The sequence below is a fragment of the Schistocerca nitens genome, chromosome 4 (assembly GCF_023898315.1).
Source record: "Schistocerca nitens isolate TAMUIC-IGC-003100 chromosome 4, iqSchNite1.1, whole genome shotgun sequence".
NCBI classification, from domain to species: domain Eukaryota; kingdom Metazoa; phylum Arthropoda; class Insecta; order Orthoptera; family Acrididae; genus Schistocerca; species Schistocerca nitens.
In genome coordinates this window covers 817,928,863-817,954,304 of record NC_064617.1, presented here as the reverse complement: position 1 = coordinate 817,954,304, position 25,442 = coordinate 817,928,863, and the positions used below count along the sequence as shown (strand labels likewise).

Below are 25,442 nucleotides of genomic sequence, written 5' to 3'. Positions count from 1 at the left end.
CTGTTTCTGAGCAAAGTACATATTATATAAACTGTCTCAGCCAGCACAATGACTAGCTGCTGATTGAGTGCCCAAGAATGTAATGAAAATCGAACCTACAGCTTTTCTTATAAATAAACATTAACCAGAGGAGTTTCCCAATGGTGGGATTAATTTTTTGAAATGAGCTATATGGTGGTGTAAATTATGACCCCAGGTATCATACCTGGCAGCCATTTGCCCTACAGAGCCCTATCTGCGAGTAATCAACAAAGCAAAATTGTACAATTTCTTGTGATCACAGACACTGGTGTGGTGAAGGCTGTGGCTTTGCATCCTGTTGGGTACACTCCACTTACTTTTTAACCTCTTTATCAAAATGAATGCAACCATTATTTTTATTCAAATAATTGTTTCAATTTTTTTTCACTTCTACTCCTTTTCTGTGTCATTTCAATCATCATATTAACTTTTTTATTCATTCTCATTTTTTACTTCTTTTTATCCATTGGAATATTTGGCATGCGATTTTAATTATCTTCATGCCTCTATCATAATATTTAAATGTTGAAAAATACTGATCTATAAGTTGAAAAAACAAAGGATGAAATAGCAACAATGTATATACCTGCACACTCTCTCGCTCTCTCATTCTCTGCTCCCCTATCCTTTTTCCTTCTCTCTCCCTTTCTTTCTTCCCACCCTGTCTCCCCTTTGAGCTCCACCTTCCTCCCCCCCCCCTCCCCTCTCCAACTCTTATAACTCCTTTCATCTTGATGTGCGGCCATTGACTCATCTGTCAAAAGACCTGTCTCACATTATCCTGCCACCCTCTCCTCATTGACACCTAACAAGACAGTTCCTATTAATAATCAACAGTTATACTTGCCACGGGTGTGTGTGTGTGTGTGTGTGTGTGTGTGTGTGTGTGTGTTTTGGATGGTAATGATTGTAGAAACACTTGAAACACATATTCTTCTCACGCCATGGACAAGATAATAAACATTAGATTTACATGAAAGGAGGTTTTATAAACAAAATGAAATTCAAGCAAATTGAATTATAGAAATAATGATTGCAGTAACATATAAAAATGATATAAATATAACATCATGAAAAGGAAGTAATTAAACTGAATTAAGCACAAAAAAATAATTGAAATCACACAGGCAACCATTCCAACAGAAAAAGAAAAAAAAAGAATAAAACGGAGAATAAGAAGATTGAAATGACGTGGCATAAGATTAGGCAGAAAAAATATATATTTAAACCAATTAACAGAAAAACAGCGACGGAAGTGATTTCAATAAAGATGTAAAAGAACAATAGAGAGCATCCAACGGGATCTGAATCCACGATCTTCAGCAAACCACCCACATAACTCTACCATGGCTATGGCACAGTTTTCAAATTTGTTCTGTTTTCAAGGCCACATTGGTTCACAATATTCCTTTTTGCCAATTACTCAATCTCTTTTTGTCAATTACTCATGAATGACGGCCGATCAGGTAGAATATCTAATGGGTGGAATGCTTGGGACTCCAATCTACACCACTACGTAGGTGATTTCAAAAAGTCACTCCGACCTCAAGGGCCATGTCCTTTTAAGTACTCTGACACTTAGCCTTTTACATGAAATACCAATGAAAACAAAGAAATCAAGTTGAAGTTCATATCATTTTTATTGTACAAGAAAAAACATCCCACTATCTGCCTGGAATGATTTAGGGAAATAACAGAAAACCTAAATCAGGATAGCTGGACACAGATTTGAACCATCATCCTCCCAAATCCGAGTCCAGTGTGACAACCACAGTGTCTCACCTCCCTTGGGTCTTCTCACTGGTGTGGTAACCAAGAGGGCAATGTCGTAGCCAGAAGTGAATGAAGGGCTTTTTTCTTACATCTTATGGATTGTGTTTGGTCTCTGATGACCTCATCATCTATAAGACATTAACCCTGATCAAATATATCCCTTTTTTGGATGGGGAGGGGGACGACGGTTAATTCAAGATATCCCAAGTTTCAATGCACACAACTCCCTGTGATGTACCTTTTGCATTTCTTGCTCTTATGTTTTTGTTTCCTTTAAAGCAAAGAGAAAAGGTAAAGCGGTAGCCCAGCGTAGAGCCTGTGCCTACCGTCATGTATTTTTGATTATCAAATTTTAAAAAAACAAGCTTTTTTCCTGTGCCTCAGCAAGAGGGAAGACTCGTTCTCTGCTAATTAACAAAGGTAGACACATGTATTTCAGAGTGTAATTGGTGGTAGCCATTTTTGTTATGAGAATAAGCGAAAAGTCTGTATTTTTGACATGTGTGGAAGAACTAATACATTCGTAGTTCGTTAGTGAAAAATTGAGTTACTATTCCAAGTAACCAGAGAATGACTATTTCGTCCATGCAGAACGAATATGAACTAATATGAAGCCATTTACAGGCATAGCCCAGCCTATTGTGCTTGTCCAAGCTCCAAAAAATTAATCTCATTACTTCCAGATATCTGGACATTGTAAAAAATATGTAATAAAAAATAAAAAGGCGACAATTTACAAGAATGATACGTAGTGGGCAAAACTGTGAGTATTAATATTGCTAAGACAATGAATATACATACATATTAATAATTTCTTTATGTGACATGATGGAGATGATGATGTAACACTGGAAAAATACTAACTGAAAGAAAAAGAAATAATAAATAAATTAGAAGGAAGAAAATAACAATATCAAGAGTGGACAACTAAAAGTACAATAGAGGGAAGTACCAATTACAAGACGACAATAAGGTAGTACGCGCAATGCATGTAGAAAATGTGTTCCTTGTAGACCTATTAGAAAATCCAAGCACCTATTTTCTAAAATCCAGAACCTAAAGCTTCAGAGGTTAACACAATTGCAATCAAGTAGAGAGAATGACATTTCTTTATCAGGATGAAAAGCATACTGAGTGAACAACAACTGAGACTACAATTACATGTAGTTGTATATGCAGGCTGTCGTGCAAGAAAGCAAGCGAAAGTAAAATCCAAACAGAGAAAATATTAATTTTGGTAACTATAATGGGTGGACAAAACAATAAGGAAATATCATTTCAAAATCAAAATGCCAATGTAGTAGACCTGCATTTGCAAAACCTAACAATGAGTGGTTCGGAACCGTCAAGCGATGATTATTTGGACACTAGGCGCGACATGCCATTGTTGCATTCGACGCCCATGAATACAGAACATTTTATTACAAGTAATACGTTTATTACAGTAAATGAAATTAATGAGACCTCAAGGCAAGAGAATATTTTAAATAAAAGTACTACGCGTAGTACAGACGCAGATCCTGACAGACGTAGGCCAGAAGTGACTACGAAAGATATGCAAAGCCTTACTTCGAGCCTTAACAAAAACAATACAAACAGGCATGAACGTAATGAAAACATACATTAATGCAATAAAAACAGACATGAAAGAGATGAAAACAGACATAAATTCAAAAATATTGAGTTTAGAAACAACAAAAGCAGGCATGACCACAGTTAAGTCCAAGATCGGGAAGGTAAAAACAAAGATAACACACATTTCAGCGAGGTAAAAATTTTGCGCACAGAACTCAAAAATCTGGATACGAAGTTCAGACAGCAGATTTCGCAATCTCCACGGAGGTGGATAGGAAAATTAACGAGCAAGTACAAACTTCAGTTCATGCTATTTATGAGAAATTAAAAGGCACAGTGGGAGAAAAATTTGAAACACTCACACGCACGTATGGACAGTAGCTATCTGGAATCAGGGACACTTAGGATAATTTACAGGTAATGTAGAAGAATACACAGGTTAATATAGATAATGTACAATCAGAAGTAGCGAAGCTGCTTTCTTTCTGTGACGACTTACCAGAAAATGTAGAGAAAATCACTGTGGAGATAGGATTACTTAAGTTAGAACATAAAAGAATCAACTCAGACAATGTGCAACTTTACAAAAGAGTAAAGGACAATACAAAAGATGAAAACACAACATTCACGGAAAAATGCATTTGCAAACAGCGTACTTATGTGGAAGTGGTAAAGGAAGTAATGGCGGACAAGGAAGAAGAAACATAGAATATGATATCAAACAGGTAGAACAAAGATTAATGGACGAAATAGCTAACAAAGTACGATAATATCATCGCCGGGGGCGGTAATCAGAGCTATAAACAGCTGTCCGCCAATCAGAGAAATCAGTGGTGTCGAACATAAATGCCCAACCCACACAGCGCGAGCGCATGCCAACGTGCAACTGGCAGAACTTATGTGAGACATATAAGTCATCACCGCATGTAAATGCTGTTCCGTCCTGCTGGACGCGTTGTTAATGGATGAGAGATTAATAAAACATCGAGAGTTTCCTGTATTTTCAAATGAAACAAAGCAAACGCACCCAGTAGTGTTTGTCCAAGCATTTAGGAAAGTGCTGCCTAGGACTTGGACAGAAGCTCAAAAGATCAAATATGTGGTAGGACACATAGGCGGCGACGCCCTTTTGTGGCCTACAGATGTGTCTGAACTCTGTGAGGCACACAATCAATTTCAGAATGCATTTTTAGATAAATACTGGTCAACAGCTCTCCAGGAGCGATTAAGATGAGAAGTATTTAACCCATGTCATGTTGTTGTTGTGGTCTTCAGTCCTGAGACTGGTTTGATGCAGCTCTCCATGCTACTCTATCCTGTGCAAGCTTCATCTCCCAGTACCTACTGCAGCCTACATCCTTCTGAATCTGCTTAGTGTATTCATCTCTTGGTCTCCTTCTACGATTTTTACCCTCCACGCTACCCTCCAATACTAAATTGGTGATCCCTTGATGCCTCAGAACATGTCCTACCACCCGATCCCTTCTTCTGGCCAAGTTGTGACACAAACTCCTACCCCCCCCCCCCAATCCTATTCAGTACCACCTCATTAGTTATATGATCTACCCATCTAATCTTCAGCATTATTCTGTAGCACCACATTTCGAAAGCTTCTATTCTCTTCTTGTCTAAACTATTTATCATCCATGTTTCACTTCCATACATGGCTACACCCCATACAAATACTTTCACAAACGACTTCCTGACACTTAAATCTATACTCGATGTTAACAAATTTCTCTTCTTCAGAAACACTTTCCTTGCCATTGCCAGTCTACATTTCATATCCTCTCTACTTTGACCATCATCGGTTATTTTGCTCCCCAAATAGCAAAACTCCTTTACTACTTTAAGTGTCTCATTTCCTAATCTAATTCCTTCAGCATCACCTGACTTAATTCTACTACATTCCATTACCCTTGTTTTGCTTTTGTTCATGTTCATCTTATATCCTCCTTTCAAGACACTGTCCATTCCGTTCGACTGCTCTTCGAAGTCCTTTGCTATCTCTGACAGAATTACAATGTCATCGGCGAACCTTAAAGTTTTTATTTCTTCTGCATCGATTTTAATTCCTACTCCAAATTTTTCTTTTGTTTCCTTTACTGCTTGCTCAATATACAGATTGAATAACATCGGGGAGAGACTACAACCCTGTCTCACTCCCTTCCCAACCACTGCTTCCCTTTCATACCCATCGACTCTCTATAACTACCATCTGGTTTCTGTACAAATTGTAAACACCCTTTCGCTCCCTGTATTTTACCCCTGCCACCTTCAGAATTTGAAAGAGAGAATTCCAGTCAACATTGTCAAAATCTTTCTCTAAGTCTACAAATGCTAGAAACGTAGGTTTGCCTTTCCTTAATCTTTCTTCTAAGATAAGTCGTAGGGTCAGTATTGCCTCACGTGTTCCAACATTTCTACGGAATCCAAACTGATCTTCCCCGAGGTCGGCTTCTACCAGTTTTTCCATTCGTCTGTAAAGAATTCGTGTTAGTATTTTGCAGCAGTGGGTTATTAAACTGATAGTTCAGTAATTTTCACATCTGTCAACACCTGCGTTCTTTGGGATTGGAATTATTATATTCTTCTTGAAGTCTGAGGGTATTTCGCCTGTCTAATACATCACCAGATGGTAGAGTTTTGTCAGGACTGGCTCTTCCAAGGCTGTCATTGTCCTTAAGAACATCGCCCTTGTATAGACCCTCTATATACACCTTCCACCTTTCTGCTTTCCCTTCTTTGCTTAGAAGTGGGTTTCCATCTGAGCTCTTGATATCCATGCAAGTGGTTCTCTTTTCCCCAAAGGTCTCTTTAATTTTCCTGTAGGCAGTATCTGTCTTACTCCTAGTGAGATAAGACTCTACATCCTTGCATTTGTCCTCCAGCCATCCCTGCTTAGCCATTCCCGCTATCATATCATCCAAAATTCGGGAAGGGGGGGTGGGGCTAAGAAACTGTTTTGAAACATATCTAAACACAACCCGCTACTGGAATAATCCAATATCTCATGTTGATGTATTGAAGATCTTAAAGAACAAGATGCCTGCAAATGTTAGGGAAAATTTAGTAACCATTCCCGAATATGATCGAGTATTTTCTCTCAGTGTTCGACACTAGTAAATCTAATTCATGAGGATGGGCAAGCCATGCCTATTTATCGTAACAGTAATGAACATAACCCAAATAGGACGAACAACTGACTGCCATGGTATAGTTGGGTTACCGACCCCTTGGGGCCATTTACTTTTTTTCACTATCCTGCTTTAGTTTGCTCCAAGTTTGTAAAGTGCAAATAAAGTGAAAATATGGCAGTTTAGTACCTTTTTTAAATTTTTTTGTGTCAGTTACATATGATTCACATGCCCCCAGAGTAAAGGTACCAGGTGTGTCATCTGCTATGTCGCTAATAATTTTAGGTTTGTACTCCAGTCAGGTTTTCATTCCACAGCATTATTTGTGAACAGTTCCATTATTGCTTTCCTGCATTGTTGCTAGTCTTATTCGGTGTTGTTTGCTGTGTAACAAAGTGATATTGTGGCAGAAGAAAATGTTTCTTAGATATTATTAATGATGAACAAAGGCATGTACAAAAAAATGGCTCTGAGCACTATGGGACTCAACATCTTAGGTCATAAGTCCCCTAGAACTTAGAACTACTTAAACCTAACTAACCTAAGGACATCACACACACCCATGCCCGAGGCAGGATTCGAACCTGCGACCGTAGCAGCCCCGCGGTTCCGGACTGCAGCGCCAGAACCGCACGGCCACCGCGGCCGGCAAAGGCATGTACAGCAGCTTTTAGATGAACTTATGGACATAAGTGATGAAGATTCTGTGTCTTCATTTGGTGATAGCTCAGACGAATTTTTACCAGAGGAGACCTGAAGCAAAACCAGAAGTTCTGATGATGGAATCACATCAGTGAAGGTAGGAAGAAGAGTTTTATGTCCACATTCAGTCAAAGAACCAGACTTCACAGCTGTAAAAACCAGACAACAAAGCACCTCGAACCGTGTTAGTGCCATAACTATTGCAGTTAATTTAGGTTCAATTGAAATAAGCATAATATCAGTAAGTTCTTAAGGTGAAGATGACACACTCAGAACAAATTCCAATGAGATTGTCTGGGGGCCAGTTACTGGTAAAAATATGAACAACTTTACATTTATTCATTCCAGTTCTGGTGTAAATGCTTCTGTTGCACTAACTCTCAAAGGCAAGACACCATACGATTTCTTCAAATATTTTGTAACTGATGAAATTTTCAAGAAGGGACGTTGAACAGATGTGCAGAACTATAGACCTATATCTCTAACATTGATCAGTTGTATAATTTTGGAACACGTATTATGTTAAGAGTATAATGACTTTTCTGGAGACTAGAAATCTACTCTGTAGGAATCAGCATGGGTTTCGAAAAAGACGATCGTATGAAACCCAGCTCGCGCTATTCGTCCACAAGACTTAGAGGGCCATAGACACGGGTTCCCAGGTAGATGCCGTGTTTCTTGACTTCCGCAAGGCATTCAATACAGTTCCCCACAGTCGTTTAATGAACAAAGTAAGAGCATATGGACTTTCAGACCAATTGTGTGATTGGATTGAAGAGTTCCTAGATAACAGAACGCAGCATGTCATTCTCAAAGGAGAGAAGTCTTCCGAAGTAAGAGTGATTTCAGGTGTGCCGCAGGGGAGTGTCGTAGGACCATTGCTATTCACAATATACATAAATGACCTTGTGGATGACATCAGAAGTTCACTGAGGCTTTTTGCGGATGATGTTGTGGTATATCGAGAGGTTGTAACAATGGGAAATTGTACTGAAATGCAGGAGGATCTGCAGTGAATTGACGCATGGTGCAGGGAATGGCAATTGAATCTCAATGTAGACAAGTGTAATGTGCTGCGAATACATAGAAAGAAAGATCCCTATCATTTAGCTACAATATAGCAGGTGAGCAACTGGAAGCAGTTAATTCCATACATTATCTGGGAGTACGCATTAGGACTGATTTAAAATGGAATGATCATATAAAGTTGATCGTCAGTAAAGCAGATGCCAGACAGATTCATTGGAAGAATCCTAAGGAAATGCAATCTGAAAACAAAGGTAGTAGGTTACAGTGCGCTTGTTCGCCCACTGCTTGAATACTGCTCAGCAGTGTGGGATCCATACCAGATAGGGTTGATAGAAGTGACAGAGAAGATCCAACGGAGAGTAGTGCGCTTCGTTACAGGATCATTTAGTAATCGCGAAAGCGTTACGGAGATGATAGATAAACTCCAGTGGAAGACTCTGCAGGAGAGACGCTCAGTAGCTCGGTATGGGCTTTTGTTGAAGTTTCGAGAACATACCTTCACCGAGGAGTCAAGCAGTATATTGCTCCCTCCTACATATATCTCGCGAAGAGACCATGAGGATAAAATCAGAGAGATTAGAGCCCACACAGAGGCATACCAACAATCCTTCTTTCCATGAACAATACGAGACTGGAATAGAAGGGAGAACCGATAGAGGTACTCATGGTACCCTCCGCCACACACCGTCAGGTGGCTTGCGGAGTATGGATGTAGATGTAGATGTAGAAATTTTAGAATATGTGACTCAACAAACTAATTTGTACGCAAAACAATTCTTGGAAAGTCATTCAGTAACTGTTAATTCACGACTGAAAAAGTAGACAGATGTCAGCAAAACTGAAATTGAACAATTTTTAGGATTTTTGTTATGGATGTCACTAAATGTAAAACCGAGGACTCCAAATTACTGGTTAAGAAATATGCTCTGGATCACAACAATGTAAAAAATCTTAGGTAACACAATCATTTTGAACTGCTTTTACGTATGTGGCATTCTGCCGATAACAACCAGTGCCCACTGGGAAACCGCTTATTCAAAATTCAACCTCTTATTGATAAATTACTACAGAGATTTCAATGTGCAGTTGTGCCGGAGAAAGAAGCTTGCATTGGCGAAACACTTGTGCCATTTTGAGGAAGACTAAGTTTCATTCAGTATATAAAGAATAAGAGACATAAATTCGGAATTAAATTGTTCAGACTTTCTCTAAAGGGCGGCTACACCTGGAATATGGAAGTTTACTGTGGGAAGAATGCGAATCCTGGTGTTCCTCTTGCCACTTCTGTTATAAGCCTTATGAGTGGATTACTAAATGAGGACAGAATCATATACAGACAATTTTTACACAAGTGTTCATCTAGCACACCAGCTTCTTGAACAATCGACACATTTAGTTGGTACTCTAAGATCAAACAGAAAATTGAATCCTCAAGATGTTGTACAGACAAAACTGAAGAAGGGAACACAAAGCAAAGGAAAGTACCAAAGGTGTAGTAGTACTGAAATGGAAAGATAAGAGGAATGTTCTCATGCTGAGTACTGTTCATGGAGAAGTAGTAGTTCAAACCAGGAATGGTACAAAGAAAAAAACCAGCAATGATAATTGACTATAATCAGTCGAAGTCTTTTATAGATCTTTCTGACCAAATGAAGTCTTACTCCCATTGTCTAGGGAGAGGTGTGAAATGGTACAGGAAGCTTGCAATCGAATTGTTGACAGGGTCAACACTGGTAAATGCTCATCTGATTTACCAATTGAGTTGTTGACAGGGTCAGCACTGGTAAATGCTCATCTGATTTACCGATACATCAACAAGATGATCTCAATCACAGAATTCAAAGAGGAAGTGACTTTGAAACTACTCCATACGTAAGATGCCCGAGACATCTCTCACCAAAGCCACCACATTACCTGCAGATTGTGCACATAGGTGTACAGTGTGCTATGAAAAAATGAAGAATGAATTTGGATGAGAGCAAGTTGTCAAGAAATGAAAACTAACTGCATGGAAATGTAAGAATTGTGACTCATATTTTTGTGTAGAGTGTTTTTTCATAAAGCACAGTGCACACAGTTGTTAGAGAAACAACGTGGAATGACCCAAATTTTTCAGTTTCATTGTTGTTGCAGTTAGAGTTGAAGAATGTAAATAAAACTGTATGTTATTTGCAATATACTGTGTACGTAATATGTCAAACTAAATAATAAATACATAATAAAAAGAAGTCCAATACAACTGAGTCATGTGAGATATATAACTCACAAATTCAAATGCCAATAACTACTCTTGAGTTCTTGAAAACCGTAGGCCACAAACATGATTTGTTACTGGGGCCATAACCTACTATAACAATGAGTCACAGCATGCTCCTGTGAGTTACAGCTGCACCACGGAGCTTTAAATGGAAAAATGTCCACGAGTTGTATTTACTTCGCGTGGCCCGAAGAGAACACTTCCTGCGAGTTACATTTAATTCATGTGGCAATCAATATGATAATGGTCACGTGCGTATGAATGAATGGCATCCTTATGCACCGATGCGCCACAACGGAAATCCGTACGATCGGTTTACATATCAGCCACAGGATGACTGATGATACGAAAATAAATATCAGCCCCATTGGTAGAGCAATGGCCGAGATAGGAGAAATTTGAGAGAAAATTTTGATACTAGGCGACAAGGAAATGCAAATTATCAGGATCAGAATGTGGAACACAGGGATCAAAGAGGGAACCGGCAGCCCGTACAGTCAAACGGGAACAATTGGGGCACAAACTGGTGAGCACGCGAACATACGGTAAACGTAGTAGAGGTGACAGCAGAAAATGAAACAATACCTTTACCGCCTCCAGGAAATAACAATAATCGAGCGTGACTAGAAGAAGAAGAAGAAGAAGAAGAAGGTAATGAACTGTCAGTAGCGACACAAACACCAACACGAACAGAAACAGAAAAGAGGAAGTATACACTGAAATAAGCTTACATGTACAGTACATCTGGAATCTATTTTTGAGGTATGATAAGGAAGCAGAAATGAAAGAATTGTTCACTGAAGAAAAGAAACAACATGCAAGGTAAGTGAAATAATTCAAGCAACAATAAAGGTAAAGGTGGGAAACGTAGATATACCAGTTGTTTTGGATACTGGCACATCAACAAGCCTGATGTCAACCAGCTTGTTTACAGAGAGTGCGGGAAGTAAGTATACCCACGCTACCCATAGAGAACTGCAAGATTGTAACGGTGAAGGGAAGTAAATCTAAAGTTATAAAATTACAGGACAGCATACCCATTAGCATATGTGGTGTAATTTTGCAGTGTACTTTCTTGTTGGTAAACAAACTTACAGTGAACTGTATACTTGGTATGGAGGTGTCCAGAAGATATGGGGTAAAAATAGGCATCTGCAATGGGGAATGTCAGTTTCATACAGGAGTGTGTGCACTGACAGTAGACTTAATAAGAACTGCAATGACAAATGAGACTATGAAGACACCAGACATTAATGTTTAATTTATCTACCCTAAAATCTTAATGGTAAATGAAATAAAACATTATGATGTTGACAGGGAGATCCTCGATGAGCAAACAGTAGACAGTAAAATAAGCAAATCCACTTGTCTTAACAATGAACAGCTACCCAGGCAGGTGACTGACGAGGTTCTAGTTTTGACTCCTGAGCTGGCACACAGTTTTAGTCTGGCATGAAGTTTCAAAAACCTGCAAACCTGCCACACCACAAGAAGTTGCAGCCAGTTGGAGAGTGGCAGCTCACCAGCCTCTGCAAATAGTCGGGCACAGAGCTAAGCCTATGCGAACACATGGCCGACATTACCACCTCTCCCCTCCCCCCCCCCCCCTAAAGTCTGAATAACACGTATGATCTTCAGATGTGTAGACCTAGCCGACCCATACACCTTACACCCATAATCTGACCAGAGATGCTCAGGAGCCTGCAGGGAGCTTGAAGTTTGTCCATTCCTCCACCCTTACTAACTTCTGTTGCACTACCAAGTTACTACCGATGCTTCAGAGGAAGAGCAAAATATAGCAAAACTGGCCACAAATAAGGGGCACAGTACCAGCTTCTTTACTGTGGTAGTAGTTGTTGTTATTGATGTCCGCAGAAATGATAGTGATACGTGACAAGGTTCCTTGAGTTAGTATCTGAAATATCACTGCAACAAAAAGACTTTATAAAGACGAAAAGATATCAGCAGAAGCCCTTTTTTGGAGCTGTCTTGAGATACTTTGTATCTGAATGGTATCACAGGCTTCCTCAAAGATGAGAGAGACACCTAAAAATGTTGTTTGCATAGGAAAGTCTGTTAGATAATCATCTCTAGCAACACAGGTTTATCAACAATAGCATGATACCAACCATATCTACATTAGAAGGGACTAAGCAGCCCGCTGAATTTAATCAAGACAAAACAACAGTTACCGTACACTCCTAAAGGTCTTTCCTACACAGTTGTATGCTCTTTTCCTGATTTCAGATGAGTGAAAAAGATTTCTACCTATGATAAGGATCACAAAATTGTGCTTTTCCCTATACTCAGTTGAACAATGAAGTACTTTCTTTTGCTCCACCTGCGAAGTGCCCCAACGTGGTGTAATGTAGTTTCTTCTGCCTAAATGTCAAGCCATGATCAGCAGACAATACCAAATCCAGCTCACACATTGAGAGGGGATAGCTGTAAAGTTCTTTGGCACTATAGCCAAAGTCTTGACCAGTTCCTCAGTGATGGGTCTCTGTCAGAGGAAGACTGGCCTCTGGATGTATTACAGCCACTTTGGCAGAATGTTCTGCCAGTAATGTGCTGAGTGACAGATTTGTCTGTCCACTACAGTATCACATTTCATCAGGAACTATGCAGAAATCTTCCTCATGGTCTACCATACTACTGTAGATTTTGTGGCACAGTTTTTACAATTCAGGAACTCTCTCAACACAAGCCTTCTTACACTCCTTAACGATATGGTATCATTTTGCACATACTATTATAAACTCCACAAGAGCCTCAGCCACTCGACAGCATTTGAATTTGAACACAGCTGTAGACCTACTGCTGGCTGCAAGAACACCACTTCTCACTATGCCAGATGACAGGTAGCCTTCACAATTGGCCTGAAGGCTCAGTGGCATTTGTATTAAGGCTGCAGGGGTCACATCTGTAACATCAGCCACACCTTTCATATTTAAAGTTCCCCACTCTTGTCATTTGGACAGTTTAATCAAGAAACGCATTTACTGACACATACAACAATCCACAGTAATGCCTAACAGTGATGACTGAAATGTGCCCAGACTTTACAGCAGTAGAGAACTAGTGACACTGAAGAAATCCTGTTTGTGCCAGGAGTAGCAGAGTTCCCTCAAGATGCTCACTGTTTCACACAACACAAATTACAGGAGGGACAGCACCACGCTAAGCAGCAGCAAGTCAGCATTGCAAAAGTGATCACATGCCCCACTTCCACTGTGCCCTTATTACCTTGTTCAGCATGAGTGGGCAGCATGCCCAAAGCCTTGGGCAATGTGCAACTGCTGCAAAAAACAAGGATATATTTGTTTGAGTGCACCTCTCAATCTCAGCTGACAGACATTAACATGGAGGCGAACAGTGTTTCTCTAGTGATGGTCACCCCAAACAAACTTCATATTGATGTATGTGTTATGGACACAAACGCAAGTAGACACGTGTGGCAGTGACCTTGTTAAATTCTCAAACTTGTGCGAACCTCAGATCATCAGTGTTGTTCCATCTCTTGTTGATTGATGCATTACAACAAACAACAAATACCCATACTGGGACAGTTTTCTAGTCCCATAGTGTATACAACAGTTGTTTGGTCTTCGACCTTTCTAGTGGTAGATGATACCAACACTGAAAACTTATTTGGGTCAGACATCTTCAAAATTTTTGAATTCTCTATTTCAGATGAAGTGCATCTGGTATCAAACCAAGTTCCATACCAAAAACTGGATGCACTATGCCTGTAACTTTCCCCACTGTTTTCAGATGGCTTAGGTTGTGCTACCAATTTCAAGGCTCACATCACAATGAAACTACAGCTTTTTTTTTTTTTTTTGGCCCGCTCAACGCCCATTGCTTTACGGAAGCAAGTCAAAGTTGAACTCTATCGACTTATGTCCTTGGGTATTGTCATGCCCGTCTCCTCTAGTGAATGGTCTACTCTGTTGGTAATCCTCACAAAACTAATGCCAAACTCTGGCTTTGGGGCAATTTTAGGAAGTCTGTAAATTCACAGTCAATTAATAATACCTATCTCTTACCCCAGCTGGATGAACTCTTAGCTCGGCTTCTGGAGGGCGATATTTTTACAAAATTGACTTTTCTGAAGCCTACCTGTAACTGCCTCTGGATGATGATTCCATGTGTAACCTCATATTCAATACCCCATTTGGGTTACACCAATACCAACGTCTGCCGTTCAATGAAACTAGCACCCCTGCTATTTTCCAATGATTTCTGGAGCAACTCCGGCTTCCGTGGCAGGATGCATTAACTACCTGAATGATATTGTAGTCTCCAGTTTCTCTACAGATGAACATTTGCAGAACCTTCATGCCTTGTTCAGGTGCTGCAGGCTTCAAATATAGACAAATAGCAATTTTTTGACCCCTATATTAGTTACATCAGTTTCGAATGCTTGTGTTGGCATCAAGCCTGTATACCAGTATGTCAATGGAATTGCATCTTGGCGGCATCCTACCAATATCAAAGAGTTTCGGGCTTTTCTCAGAAAGATGGAGTACTACCAAAAATTTTTTCCTGATGCAGCCACAGTAGCGTGGCCCCTTCAACTTCTGGTTCCTCTGTTCCATCCTTCAGCATCTCTTCCAGACAAAGTGGCCCATCCCCTGCAAAGCTGGGTTCTGCTTTTGTTGGACTATAACTATGAGATTCACTTTCACCACATAGGACAACAAGCTAATGCGGATGCTCATTTTCAGTTGCCATTTGGGCCCGATCCTGCATTTCATCAGGATGAACTGTTGTGTGTCCATTAAGACATCGAAGGCCAAAACACTATTGATGGTTTTCCCATTACTAGCTCTCTAATTCTAGTGGCTGTTGTGGCCAAGCCTGTCTTGCATCTGGTTGTTCACTTTGTCCACCACAGCTGGATGGATAAACCACTGGGCCAAGCATTGTATACTTTGCATAATTATTATGCTCCCCACCCTGCCTTTCAGTTCTTGGTTTGTTACTGTGGGCTACGCAACAGTCGGCTCCCATCCATGTTGCAGTGGGACATCATGCACCACCTGGACCGCTGGGATGTTTTTCGTATGAAACTGGTGGCCCACAGACACATGTTTTGGCTGGGTATTGACAATGAAATCATGCATGTTGTGTCAGCATGCTCACAGTGCACCTCCCATCAGGTGGTATCATGGGCCTCTCTTTCCGCTTGCCCCCTCTGATCCTGCACTGTCTTTGCTCTGGGTGCCACCACAGCTGGACAGAGTCACATTAGCGCCAGGCCATCTCCATTTCCGCGGCCCCTGTTGCCACTGCTTTTGTCTTCTCTGCTGCCATCGTCACAGAGTGCCTGACCAGATGAGGATATGGATATGAAAACACCATCAACAGTGCTCCCTTACGGTCTCTCACGAGGGAGTGGGTGTCACACCTGCGCCATTTCAGACCATCTTCTCCTGCAACGGTACAACACCTGCTCCAGCAGTCATCCCCTTCCGATGAAGACATGGACATCTGCACAGTCAACAGTTTTCCCCCAAGGGATGAGGAGAGCTGTAATCCTATACAGTGAGCCCGCATATTTAAACAGCCTGTGCCTGCACGGCTGGCCTACAGAAACTGCAACTCCTATGTTTTGGTGACTAACACAAATCTTCACTATTAAATTGTACGTTCATGTAACCCATGACTTTGTGTGCTTGTTCTTATTACAACAGCCTTCTTTGTGTCTGTAACTGTTTTCATGTGGAAGAATTAAAAGTTAGTTGGTTGGAATTCTAATATTGTGCTGGTGCAATGTTATGAGACACCTCTTGTCAAGTAATCACAAGTTTTTTTTTTTTCATACTTGCACAATTCTTTTGTGGTCAGAAAGTTCCATCATGAAACCCACAATACTTTTAAGTTTCTTCATTACTGGGAACATTTTGAGAGACTTCTTTTTTCCCATTAAGTTACTGCTGTTTTGAAGTTCCACAGCCAAAATGATACTGTCTCACAAATTAATGGGCAGTCAAGATTAAAGAGATGACTATCAGCACACCTGTAATTACCTTGTAAAATGTTTGTCAAATACTGCGCAATTAGCAATCACCTGCTAACTGCAGTTTTCAGATAGCAGTCAGATTCTCATCTTTTGATCATTACTACTTCTCAATGCTTGTTTAGAAAAAAAAAAAAAAAAAGGCTAGGTAAAATGGCAACAGGCTATTGCAGTCAGACACACACCAAGTGATCATAAGAGGTATTCTAGACAGAAAAAAATTGCAAATAATTCAGGACTGGTTTCTCCATAAAACAAATAAATGGAAGTTAGAACAACAAATTACATTAGGATTTCTCTCTTACTGTTGTATAGTTACAGTCATATACTTTTTTAAAAAGATATTCCACAAAACAAAGTATCACCTGGAATTCCACATGTAAATGTATTTTTAATAATGAAATTACATTCATTTTTTAAAAATAATATTGTACTTATTAATTTGTAACATCATAACATGAACTAAATCTATGTAAGCATACACAGAAACAAATGGAGCAACTAACCTTTCTCATCTTTCACAGCAATCCCTTCTGTTACAAGTGCCTCTGCAACAGAAGAGCCATTGTTTTCCAATGTAACTGAATATTTGTGGTCCTCTTGCTCGTGGAATGTACAAGCTTGTTTCTCCGAGAAGAACTTTCCAACATCTAATGGGCTCACTTTCCATTCAGAATTTGGAGGCTTCACACCTTTTAAACAACATTGCAAGGCGTAAATTGGATAAGAAAGGTACTTTTTCTCCAAGGGCCAAATGTCTGAAGCATCTGCAATATCACAGTTGCCAAAATCAACATATTGTATAACTACTGCATTCCCTTTAAGTTCTTTCACAATCGCTCTGTACAGAACTTTGTCACTTTTAAATCTCGCAATGACTGGAGTATCTGCAACAATGTTTATTTTCTGACGTTTTTTCTTGCGATAATCAGTCTGAATTGATTCCATCATATTTTTTAATTCGGTCTGTAAGGAAATTAGCTGACAATAAAAGTTTTCTGGGTTAACAAACCATGACACTAGAACATCATGCTTGGTGCCAACCAAAGTATTCTGCAATTGGTATTTGTCTCCAAAAGTAGCACAAATGCTGTCCACATTATCACAAATTCCTGAAGAAACACTTGCCCCAGCCTCAATTTTCTCCAGTTCAGATGGATCAGCACCAAAATCTTCATTGATTGATTTACTAGAATCTGCAGCTTCTCTTAAAACAACCTCATACACATCTGATTTCCTTTTGACAAATTTTGTGTTGATTTCTTTCCCATCAGTAGCCTCTTTGAAACGCAAAATTTCTTCTTCAGACCATGAATCTCCAGAAGGCTTTGCACAGAGCATAACACATTTTATTGCCTGTGCTGGCAGAATTTCAAACTCCTTTTCCAATATTTTCAGTCCTGAATGTGGGATTTCATCACTGTTACCGTAGTCTACAAACCGACATAAGACAGTGTCAGTGTAAACGGCTTCAATCACAGCACGATTCCATGAGCCATCAAAAGAATAAAGTGCTGCACATGCAATACCTTCCTTGATATTGTCTAGTGGAGTACCACCACCATCACCATACTTCATTGCAATCTGCTCCATCATTGAATTAAGTTTCGAATCATCAGTCATCTGCAACATCATATTACAATCTTGAAATTTCAATATCTGTGCAAGACATCATAAATGAACAATTTCAGTACAATTAATACATACTAGCTAATTCACTTTGAACTTTATTTTAATACACTGAAGAGCCAAAGAAATTGGTACACCTGCCTAATATCATGTAGGGGGGGCCCGCGAGCACAAAGAAGCGCCGCAACACAAAGTGGCATGGACTTGACTAATGTCACATTCAGTGCTGGAGGGAACTGACACCACGAATTCTGTAGGGCTGTCCATAAATCCGTAAGAGTACAAGGTGGTGGGGATCTCTTCTGAATAGCACATTGCATGGCATCCCAGATATGCTCACTAATGTTCATGTATGGGGAGTCTGGTGGCCAGTGGAAGTGTTTCAACTCAGATGAATGTTCCTGGCGCCACTCTGTAGCAATTCTGGACATGTGTTGTGTCGTATGGTCCTGCTGGAATTACCCAAGTCCATCGGAATGAACACTCGACATGAACGGATGCAAATGATCAGACAGGATCCTTATGTATGTGTCACCTGTCAGTCGTATCTAGACGTATCAGGGGTCCTATATCATTCCAACTGCACACGCCCCACACCATTACAAAGCCTCCACCAGCTTTAACAGTCCCCTGCTGACACACAGGGTCCATGGATTTATGACATTTTCTCCATATCTCTGCATGTCCACCCACTCGATACAATTTGAAACAAGACTCATCGACCAGGCAACATGTTTCTAGTTGTCAACAGTCCAATGTCGGTGTTGACGGACCCAGGCGAGGCATAAAGCATTGTGTCAAGCAGTCATAAAGGGTACACGAGTGGACCTTCGGCTCCCAAAGCCCATATTGATGATGTTTTGTTGAATGGTTCACATGCTGACACTTGTTGATGGTCCAGCACTGAACTCTGCAGAAATCTGTGGAAGTGTTGTACTTCTGTCATGCGATGATCCTCTTCAATCGTCGTTGGTCCCATTCTTGCAGGATCTTTTTGCAGCCGCAGCGATGTCGGAGATTTGACGTTTTACTGGATTCCTGATATTCACAGTGCACTCGTGAAATGGTTGTATGGGAAAATCCCCTTTTTCTTGCTACCTTGGAGATGCTGTGCCCCATCGCTTTTGATAAACTGCCATTGTAGCAGCAGTAATCAATCGAACAACTGCGTCACACACTTCTTGTCTTATATAAGCGTTACCGATCGCAGTGCCGTATTCTGCCTGCTTACATATATCTGTATTTGAATACGCATGCCTATACCAGTTTCTCTGGCACTTCAGTGTAGGATGAGGATGGTTTGAAAAGTTCTCGGAATCACCACGAGAAGTCAGCGCTAGCGCAACAAGTTGTTCACGTGAGATTCATTGGAATGTTGCCTGTAACACATGCCACGTCAGTGCTCTTGGAAGAGAGCTGTGGCGGTAACATGGCTCTGTTGTTGTTCCTGCTTAGTGATTTGTGAAGGTGAGGGGAAAAAAAAAGATTCGAGGTGTCATTAAGTACTATGTAAAGAAAGGTATGAAAACAAAGGACATTCATGCCTATTTCCACAATACACTGGAGGACTCAGCTCCTTCCTAGTCAATTGTTGCCAAGTGGACAAATGAATTTAAATTTGGTCGGGAGGGCTTAGATGATGATCCGCACAGTGGTCGGCCAAGATGTGTCACTACTCCAGAAATCATTGCAAATGTACACAAAATGGTCATTGAAGATCGCCGATTGAAAGTACGTGAAACTGCTCACGCTTGCCAGATGTCATCTGAATGGAAACATCACATTTTAACTGACAAATTAGAAATGAAAAAATTATCTGCAAGATGGGTGTTACGAATCCTGATGCTGGATCCGAAACGTATGTGAATGGGCATATCGGAACAGTGTTTGGCCCATTTTAGGAGAAATGAACAAGATATTTTGCAATGATTTGTGACCACAGATGAAACTTGGGCGCCCTACTATACCCCAGAGACAAAACAACAGTCAAAGCAATGGAAACATGTTGGGGAGCAATTCCTTTGGCGGGAAAGGTCATGGCATCAGTGTTCTGGGATGCGAAGGGGATTCTGTTTGTAGATTATCTCCCCCCTGGGCAAACAATTACTGGAGAATATTATTCTAACCCCCTGCAGAAATTGCAACAAAAGATACGGGAAAAAAGGCCAGGTTTAGCAAAGAAGAAAGTCACCTTCTTCCATCAGGACAATGCGCACCCACACACATGCCATCGACATGGCAAAATTACACGCACTAAGGTATGAATTGTTGCCACGCCCGTCTTATTCACCTGATATGGCTGTCAGACTGCCATTTCTTCCAAAAACTGAAAATGTTTCTTGGTGGACAAAGATTAACTTCAAACAAAGAATTGATAGCTGGAGTTGACAACTATTTTGCAGGCCTGGAGGAAACTCATTTTCGAGATGGGATCAAGGCACTGGAACATTGTTGGACCAAGTGCATTAATCTACAAGGAGATTACATTGAAAAATAATAAAAGTTTCAGTGATGTGAAGTATTTTTTTCTATTCCGTTCTGAAAACTCTTCAAACTACCCTCATACCAGCACTATGCACACAAATCTGCTGTAGCAGAGATTCTGAAATGCTATCCTGACAAAAATGTAGAAACATATTTCTTGGAAAAAATAATTTAGCCATTAAAAAAATTCATATAACAAATTGTGTGATGGTAAATTTAACACAAGTCACATTAGCAATGACCTATGCTGCTATGGCAATAAAAGAAAAATTTAACATCAACCAAAATTTATACATATTTACCTGGAGGCAGAATTCACTTGGATTTACAACATAGATGAGTTGCATTGTGTGCACGGTGTTTAGCTGAACATCTATATGAGGGATTGTTTTAACTAATGGTTCAGTTTCAGTGTCATTCCATAAGTCTCCCTGAAAAAGAACAACCACATAAAAACTGGGAATAACTGTTAGTTATTTGTTCCATAGATCACATTCACAATAAACATTATGACATGGAACATGCCTTCAGAAAAAGAAGCAAAATGATGAAAATTCCTCATGGTGTACAAGGAGTTGTGGAGAAACATTTGATCTAGATTTCAAAACGCATTTGACAGCTTATTTTCATGGATAGCTTGTCAAAGAGTTTTATAGCTGTATACAGGGTGTCCCAGGATAAATCGTCAATATTGAGGGATATGACCGGAACAATCATGCGAGCGAAAAAGTCTAGTAAACATGAGCTATAAAATGCACACTTTAAGAGCTATGAGCACTGGTTCAATAACAGACACATGTTTAATAGCGCCAAAGATAAACAAGTGCTAATAGCTCCTAAAGTATGCACTTTGGAGGCCATGTTTGGTGGACATTTTTTCTTGGTTTGGTTCATAATACCACCTCTCAAAACATGGGAAGCAAAGAGCTTGCAGTAGAAGAGATTTGTTTCACATTATCAAAGATGAAGAAGTGCCACAACTCTTTAAGTTATGCATTTTAGAGCCCATGTTTACTGTCATATCACTGAATATCAACAATTCCTCCTGAGACACCTTGTATGAGTATTTCACTCCTTTCTGTGCCAAAGTTAGATTCAATAAAAGATATTGTAGATCATTTTTCATTCTAGTGTTGTCAGGGTTGCCACAAGTTTCTCCAAGTGAAATTCCCTGATATTTCCAGGCAAGTTTTAGCATTTTTCCCTGACAAATTTTGAGGTCTCTAGGATAAGTAAAGACATAAGTTGACAAAAAATATAAGGACTTCTGTATTTCTAAACATGTGAGCAAAAATCTCAACTATTAACATCAAAAATTGTGCAATGAACTGCTTTTAGATGGAGAAAGCAAACCAAATGGAATATATGTTTCATTAAGACCACTGATGTTATTTCTTTTCAATAAAGCGAAACACATTTGGTGACAAAAATAAACATTTTGTTGGAGTCACAAGGCAGATTTAAAATACCTTCACTGCTTTCAGAAATAATCTCACAAAAAAGTAAGCCTCTTGAAAGAAATGTATAAGGTGGGGAAGAGTTGTGTAAACCAACACTGTAGGTGACCACGAGTAAAATGTTGGTCCTACTATGTTTGTTACTGTCGGTTATTACCCATCATGTTATGTCTATTATTCTACAGGTATTGTGTGATTTTTCTTCTAAGAAATACATAGCATACGAACTGCCAGAGACTGCCACAATTTTCTTCTTCTTATCGTCCATACTACCTAATATATAAACTACTTTTGAAGTGCTAAAATGTACTAGAATAAATAATATGTCTATAAAATGTCACACTTTACAATGTACTTCGGGTGGGAAGTCGCAATTCCTGAAATCCTTCGCCCGTGGTCTCTGGCCTGCCGAGGAGTACCACAGTCCTGGGTCCATGGACAAACTATAAAAACCTGCTGCTTTACGACACACACACACACACACACACACACACACAGACAGACCCAGCCTGTGGGCAGATCAATAAGACTAGATCCGACAGGCAGGGCCTGCACATTAGTGGGAAACTATAGGCTTCAGATTGGCAGGAACAATACGTTAAGAGATACCTAAGAAATGGCCTGTGGTTTTGGCCCATCATGGAGGTCCACTTGTGTGACCAGCTATTCACAACGTCACAGACACCATGTGGATGAAATGAGACCATGGTGATCACTCGGGAGACATAACTTGTGCAAATACTGTGAGAATCAATACTAATGAGGATAGGTAACACCTCACCGTAAAGATGATCGCTGAGCCACAGACAGGCACATAGAGAAGACAATCACACTCTCTCACACACACACACACACACACACACACACACACACACACACACACACACACAATCACCCAGACACAACTAATGGACACACTACCGTTGTCTCTGAACAATGCGTCAACAAGCTCTGAGAGTCACATCCACTCCTCACCCTGCCCATCATCTGTAGCTGCTAGGCTAGCAACAAGTAGTGGTGGCAGCACTGACTGCAAGCTGAGGGGAGGAGTGGGAAGGGGAGAAGAAGTAAGAAAGAGAGTCGGGAAGTGGCCCACATACTCAGCTGTACCTAGCCAGCGACAAAGCATGACATCTCAGTAAACAAACAATTTCATGCTACTGAGACAAAAACGAGATTTTCCCAGGCTTTTCTTTTTTTACAAATTTCCCTGATATTCCCTGATTTCTAGAACTTGTGGCAACCCTGGTTGTTCTTGTAAATATCTCTGGTACTCTCACAACAAAACAACATGCTAATCAGATTTACATATATTTTTTTATAGTTATGGGGAGGTTTTTTTTTTTTTTTTTTTTTTTTTTTTGTGTGGTTTTAGGGCGCAAAACTGCTATGGTCATTAGCGCCCGGTCCGTGACTGAGGAAATAATAAAAACTGAAAATGGAAAACAGCAAAAATGGGAACGAAACTCAAATAATTGGAGACACTAAAAGCAGAAACAAGGCTTAAAAGTCCACTACAGAGAGGGGTTGATGGTCCCCGATAAAACTTCAAGTGACTGACGTCATTTCACTGTCACTAATAAACTGGAGAATGCGGTCGGCTGAGCGCGTGTCATCTGCTAAAATCGACGATAGATCAGGCGATAGCTGGAGACGGGAGCGTAACGGATTAAAATAGGGGCATTCAATTAAAAGGTGTCTTACCGTCCACAGCTGAGAGCAGTGGGGACAGAGTGGGGGAGGATCGCCACTTAAAAGATGTCGATGGCTAAAAAGACAGTGCCCTATCCGGAGTCTAGCTAAAATCACCTCCTCCCGACGACGCGTTCGGGAGGAAGAGGTCCAAGCGCAAGGAAGGGCTTTCACTTCCCGCAATTTATTTCGGGGAAGTGTTGACCAACGTTCAAGCCATAAATGAGCAACTTTGCGACATAAACCGCTCCGTAGATCGGTGAAGGGAAGCGACTGAATAGCTGGCCGGGGAAGAGAGACTGCAGCCTTGGCCGCTATATCGGCCGCCTCATTCCCACAGATACCAGCGTGTCCCGGGAGCCAGAGGAACGCCACCGAGACGCCCCCCAGGTGGAGCGAGCGCAGACAGTCCTGAATCCGGTGGACCAGAGGGTGCACAGGATAAAGAGCTTGGAGACTGAGGAGAGAGCTGAGAGAATCCGAGCAGATTACGTACTGTATACACTGATGGCGGCGGATGTAGTGGACAGCCTGGAGAACAGCGAAAAGCTCCGCAGTATAAACCGAACACTGGTCGGGAAGCCGAAAGTGATTTGGGGCGTCGCCAACAATATAGGCACTCCCTACACCCAACGATGTTTTCGAGCCGTCGGTGTAAATAAAGGTGGCGTCCGTCATTTGTGCACATAGAGCAGCAAATGCCCGACGATAAACAAGTGAAGGTGTACCTTCCTTGGGAAATTGACAAAGATCACGGAGCAGACAGATCCGGGGACGGAGCCAAGGCGGTGCTGTACCCCAAGTTGTCAAGAAGGTTTTAGGAAAGTGGAAGGAAAGAGAATGGAGCAGTTGACGGAAGCTGACTCCCGGGGGTAGTAGGGAGGAGGAGCGGCCTGCATACCCTACATCAAAGGAGGCGTCGAAAAAAGGGTCATGGGCTGGATTAGCAGGCATGGAAGACAGATGGCTAGCATAACGGCTCAGAAGGACCGCTCGCCGATTGGACAGCGGAGGTTCAGCAGTCTCAGCATAAAGGCTTTCCACAGGGCTAGTGTAAAAAGCTCCAGACGCTAAACGTAATCCACGGTGGTGGATAGAGTCGAGACGCCGAAGAATAGACGGCCGAGCAGAGGAGTAGACTATGCTTCCATAGTCCAATTTCGAGCGCACTAAGGCGCGATAGAGGCGGAGAAGGACCACTCGGTCCGCTCCCCAGGAGGTACCATTCAGGACACGGAGGGTGTTGAGCGTTCGCAGACAGCGAGCCGAAAGATAGGAAACGTGGGAGGACCAGCACAGTTTTCTGTCAAACATAAGACCCAAGAATTTAGTGACGTCTGAAAACGGAAGGTTCACAGGACCTAGATGTAAGGAGGGCGGAAGAAACTCCTTACGTCGCCAAAAATTAATACAAACGGTCTTACTGGGAGAAAAACTGAAGCCGGTTTCGAGGCTCCAAGAGTGGAGGCGATCGAGACATCCTTGAAGACGGCGTTCAAGAAGGCTGGTCCGTTGAGAGCTGTAGTAGATCGCAAAATCGTCCACAAAGAGGGAGCCCGAGACGTCAGGAAGGAGACAATCCATAATTGGATTTATAGCGATGGCAAACAGTACAACACTCAGCACGGAGCCCTGGGGTACCCCGTTTTCTTGAGAGAAAG

At 41.0% G+C, this 25,442-nt stretch overlaps 1 protein-coding gene across 1 annotated transcript in view; it reads right to left on the bottom strand.

The window, feature by feature from the left end:
* LOC126253238 (uncharacterized) overlaps positions 1 to 25,442 on the bottom strand; it is a 176,173-nt gene that overhangs the window by 88,463 nt on the left and 62,268 nt on the right. Inside the window, exons 6-7 of the mRNA XM_049954425.1 lie at positions 20,935 to 21,063; positions 17,026 to 18,142 (exon numbers count right to left, since the gene is read on the bottom strand). Coding sequence (XP_049810382.1) covers positions 17,026 to 18,142; positions 20,935 to 21,063 — 1,246 coding nt within the window. The remainder of the gene's footprint in view (positions 1 to 17,025; positions 18,143 to 20,934; positions 21,064 to 25,442) is intronic.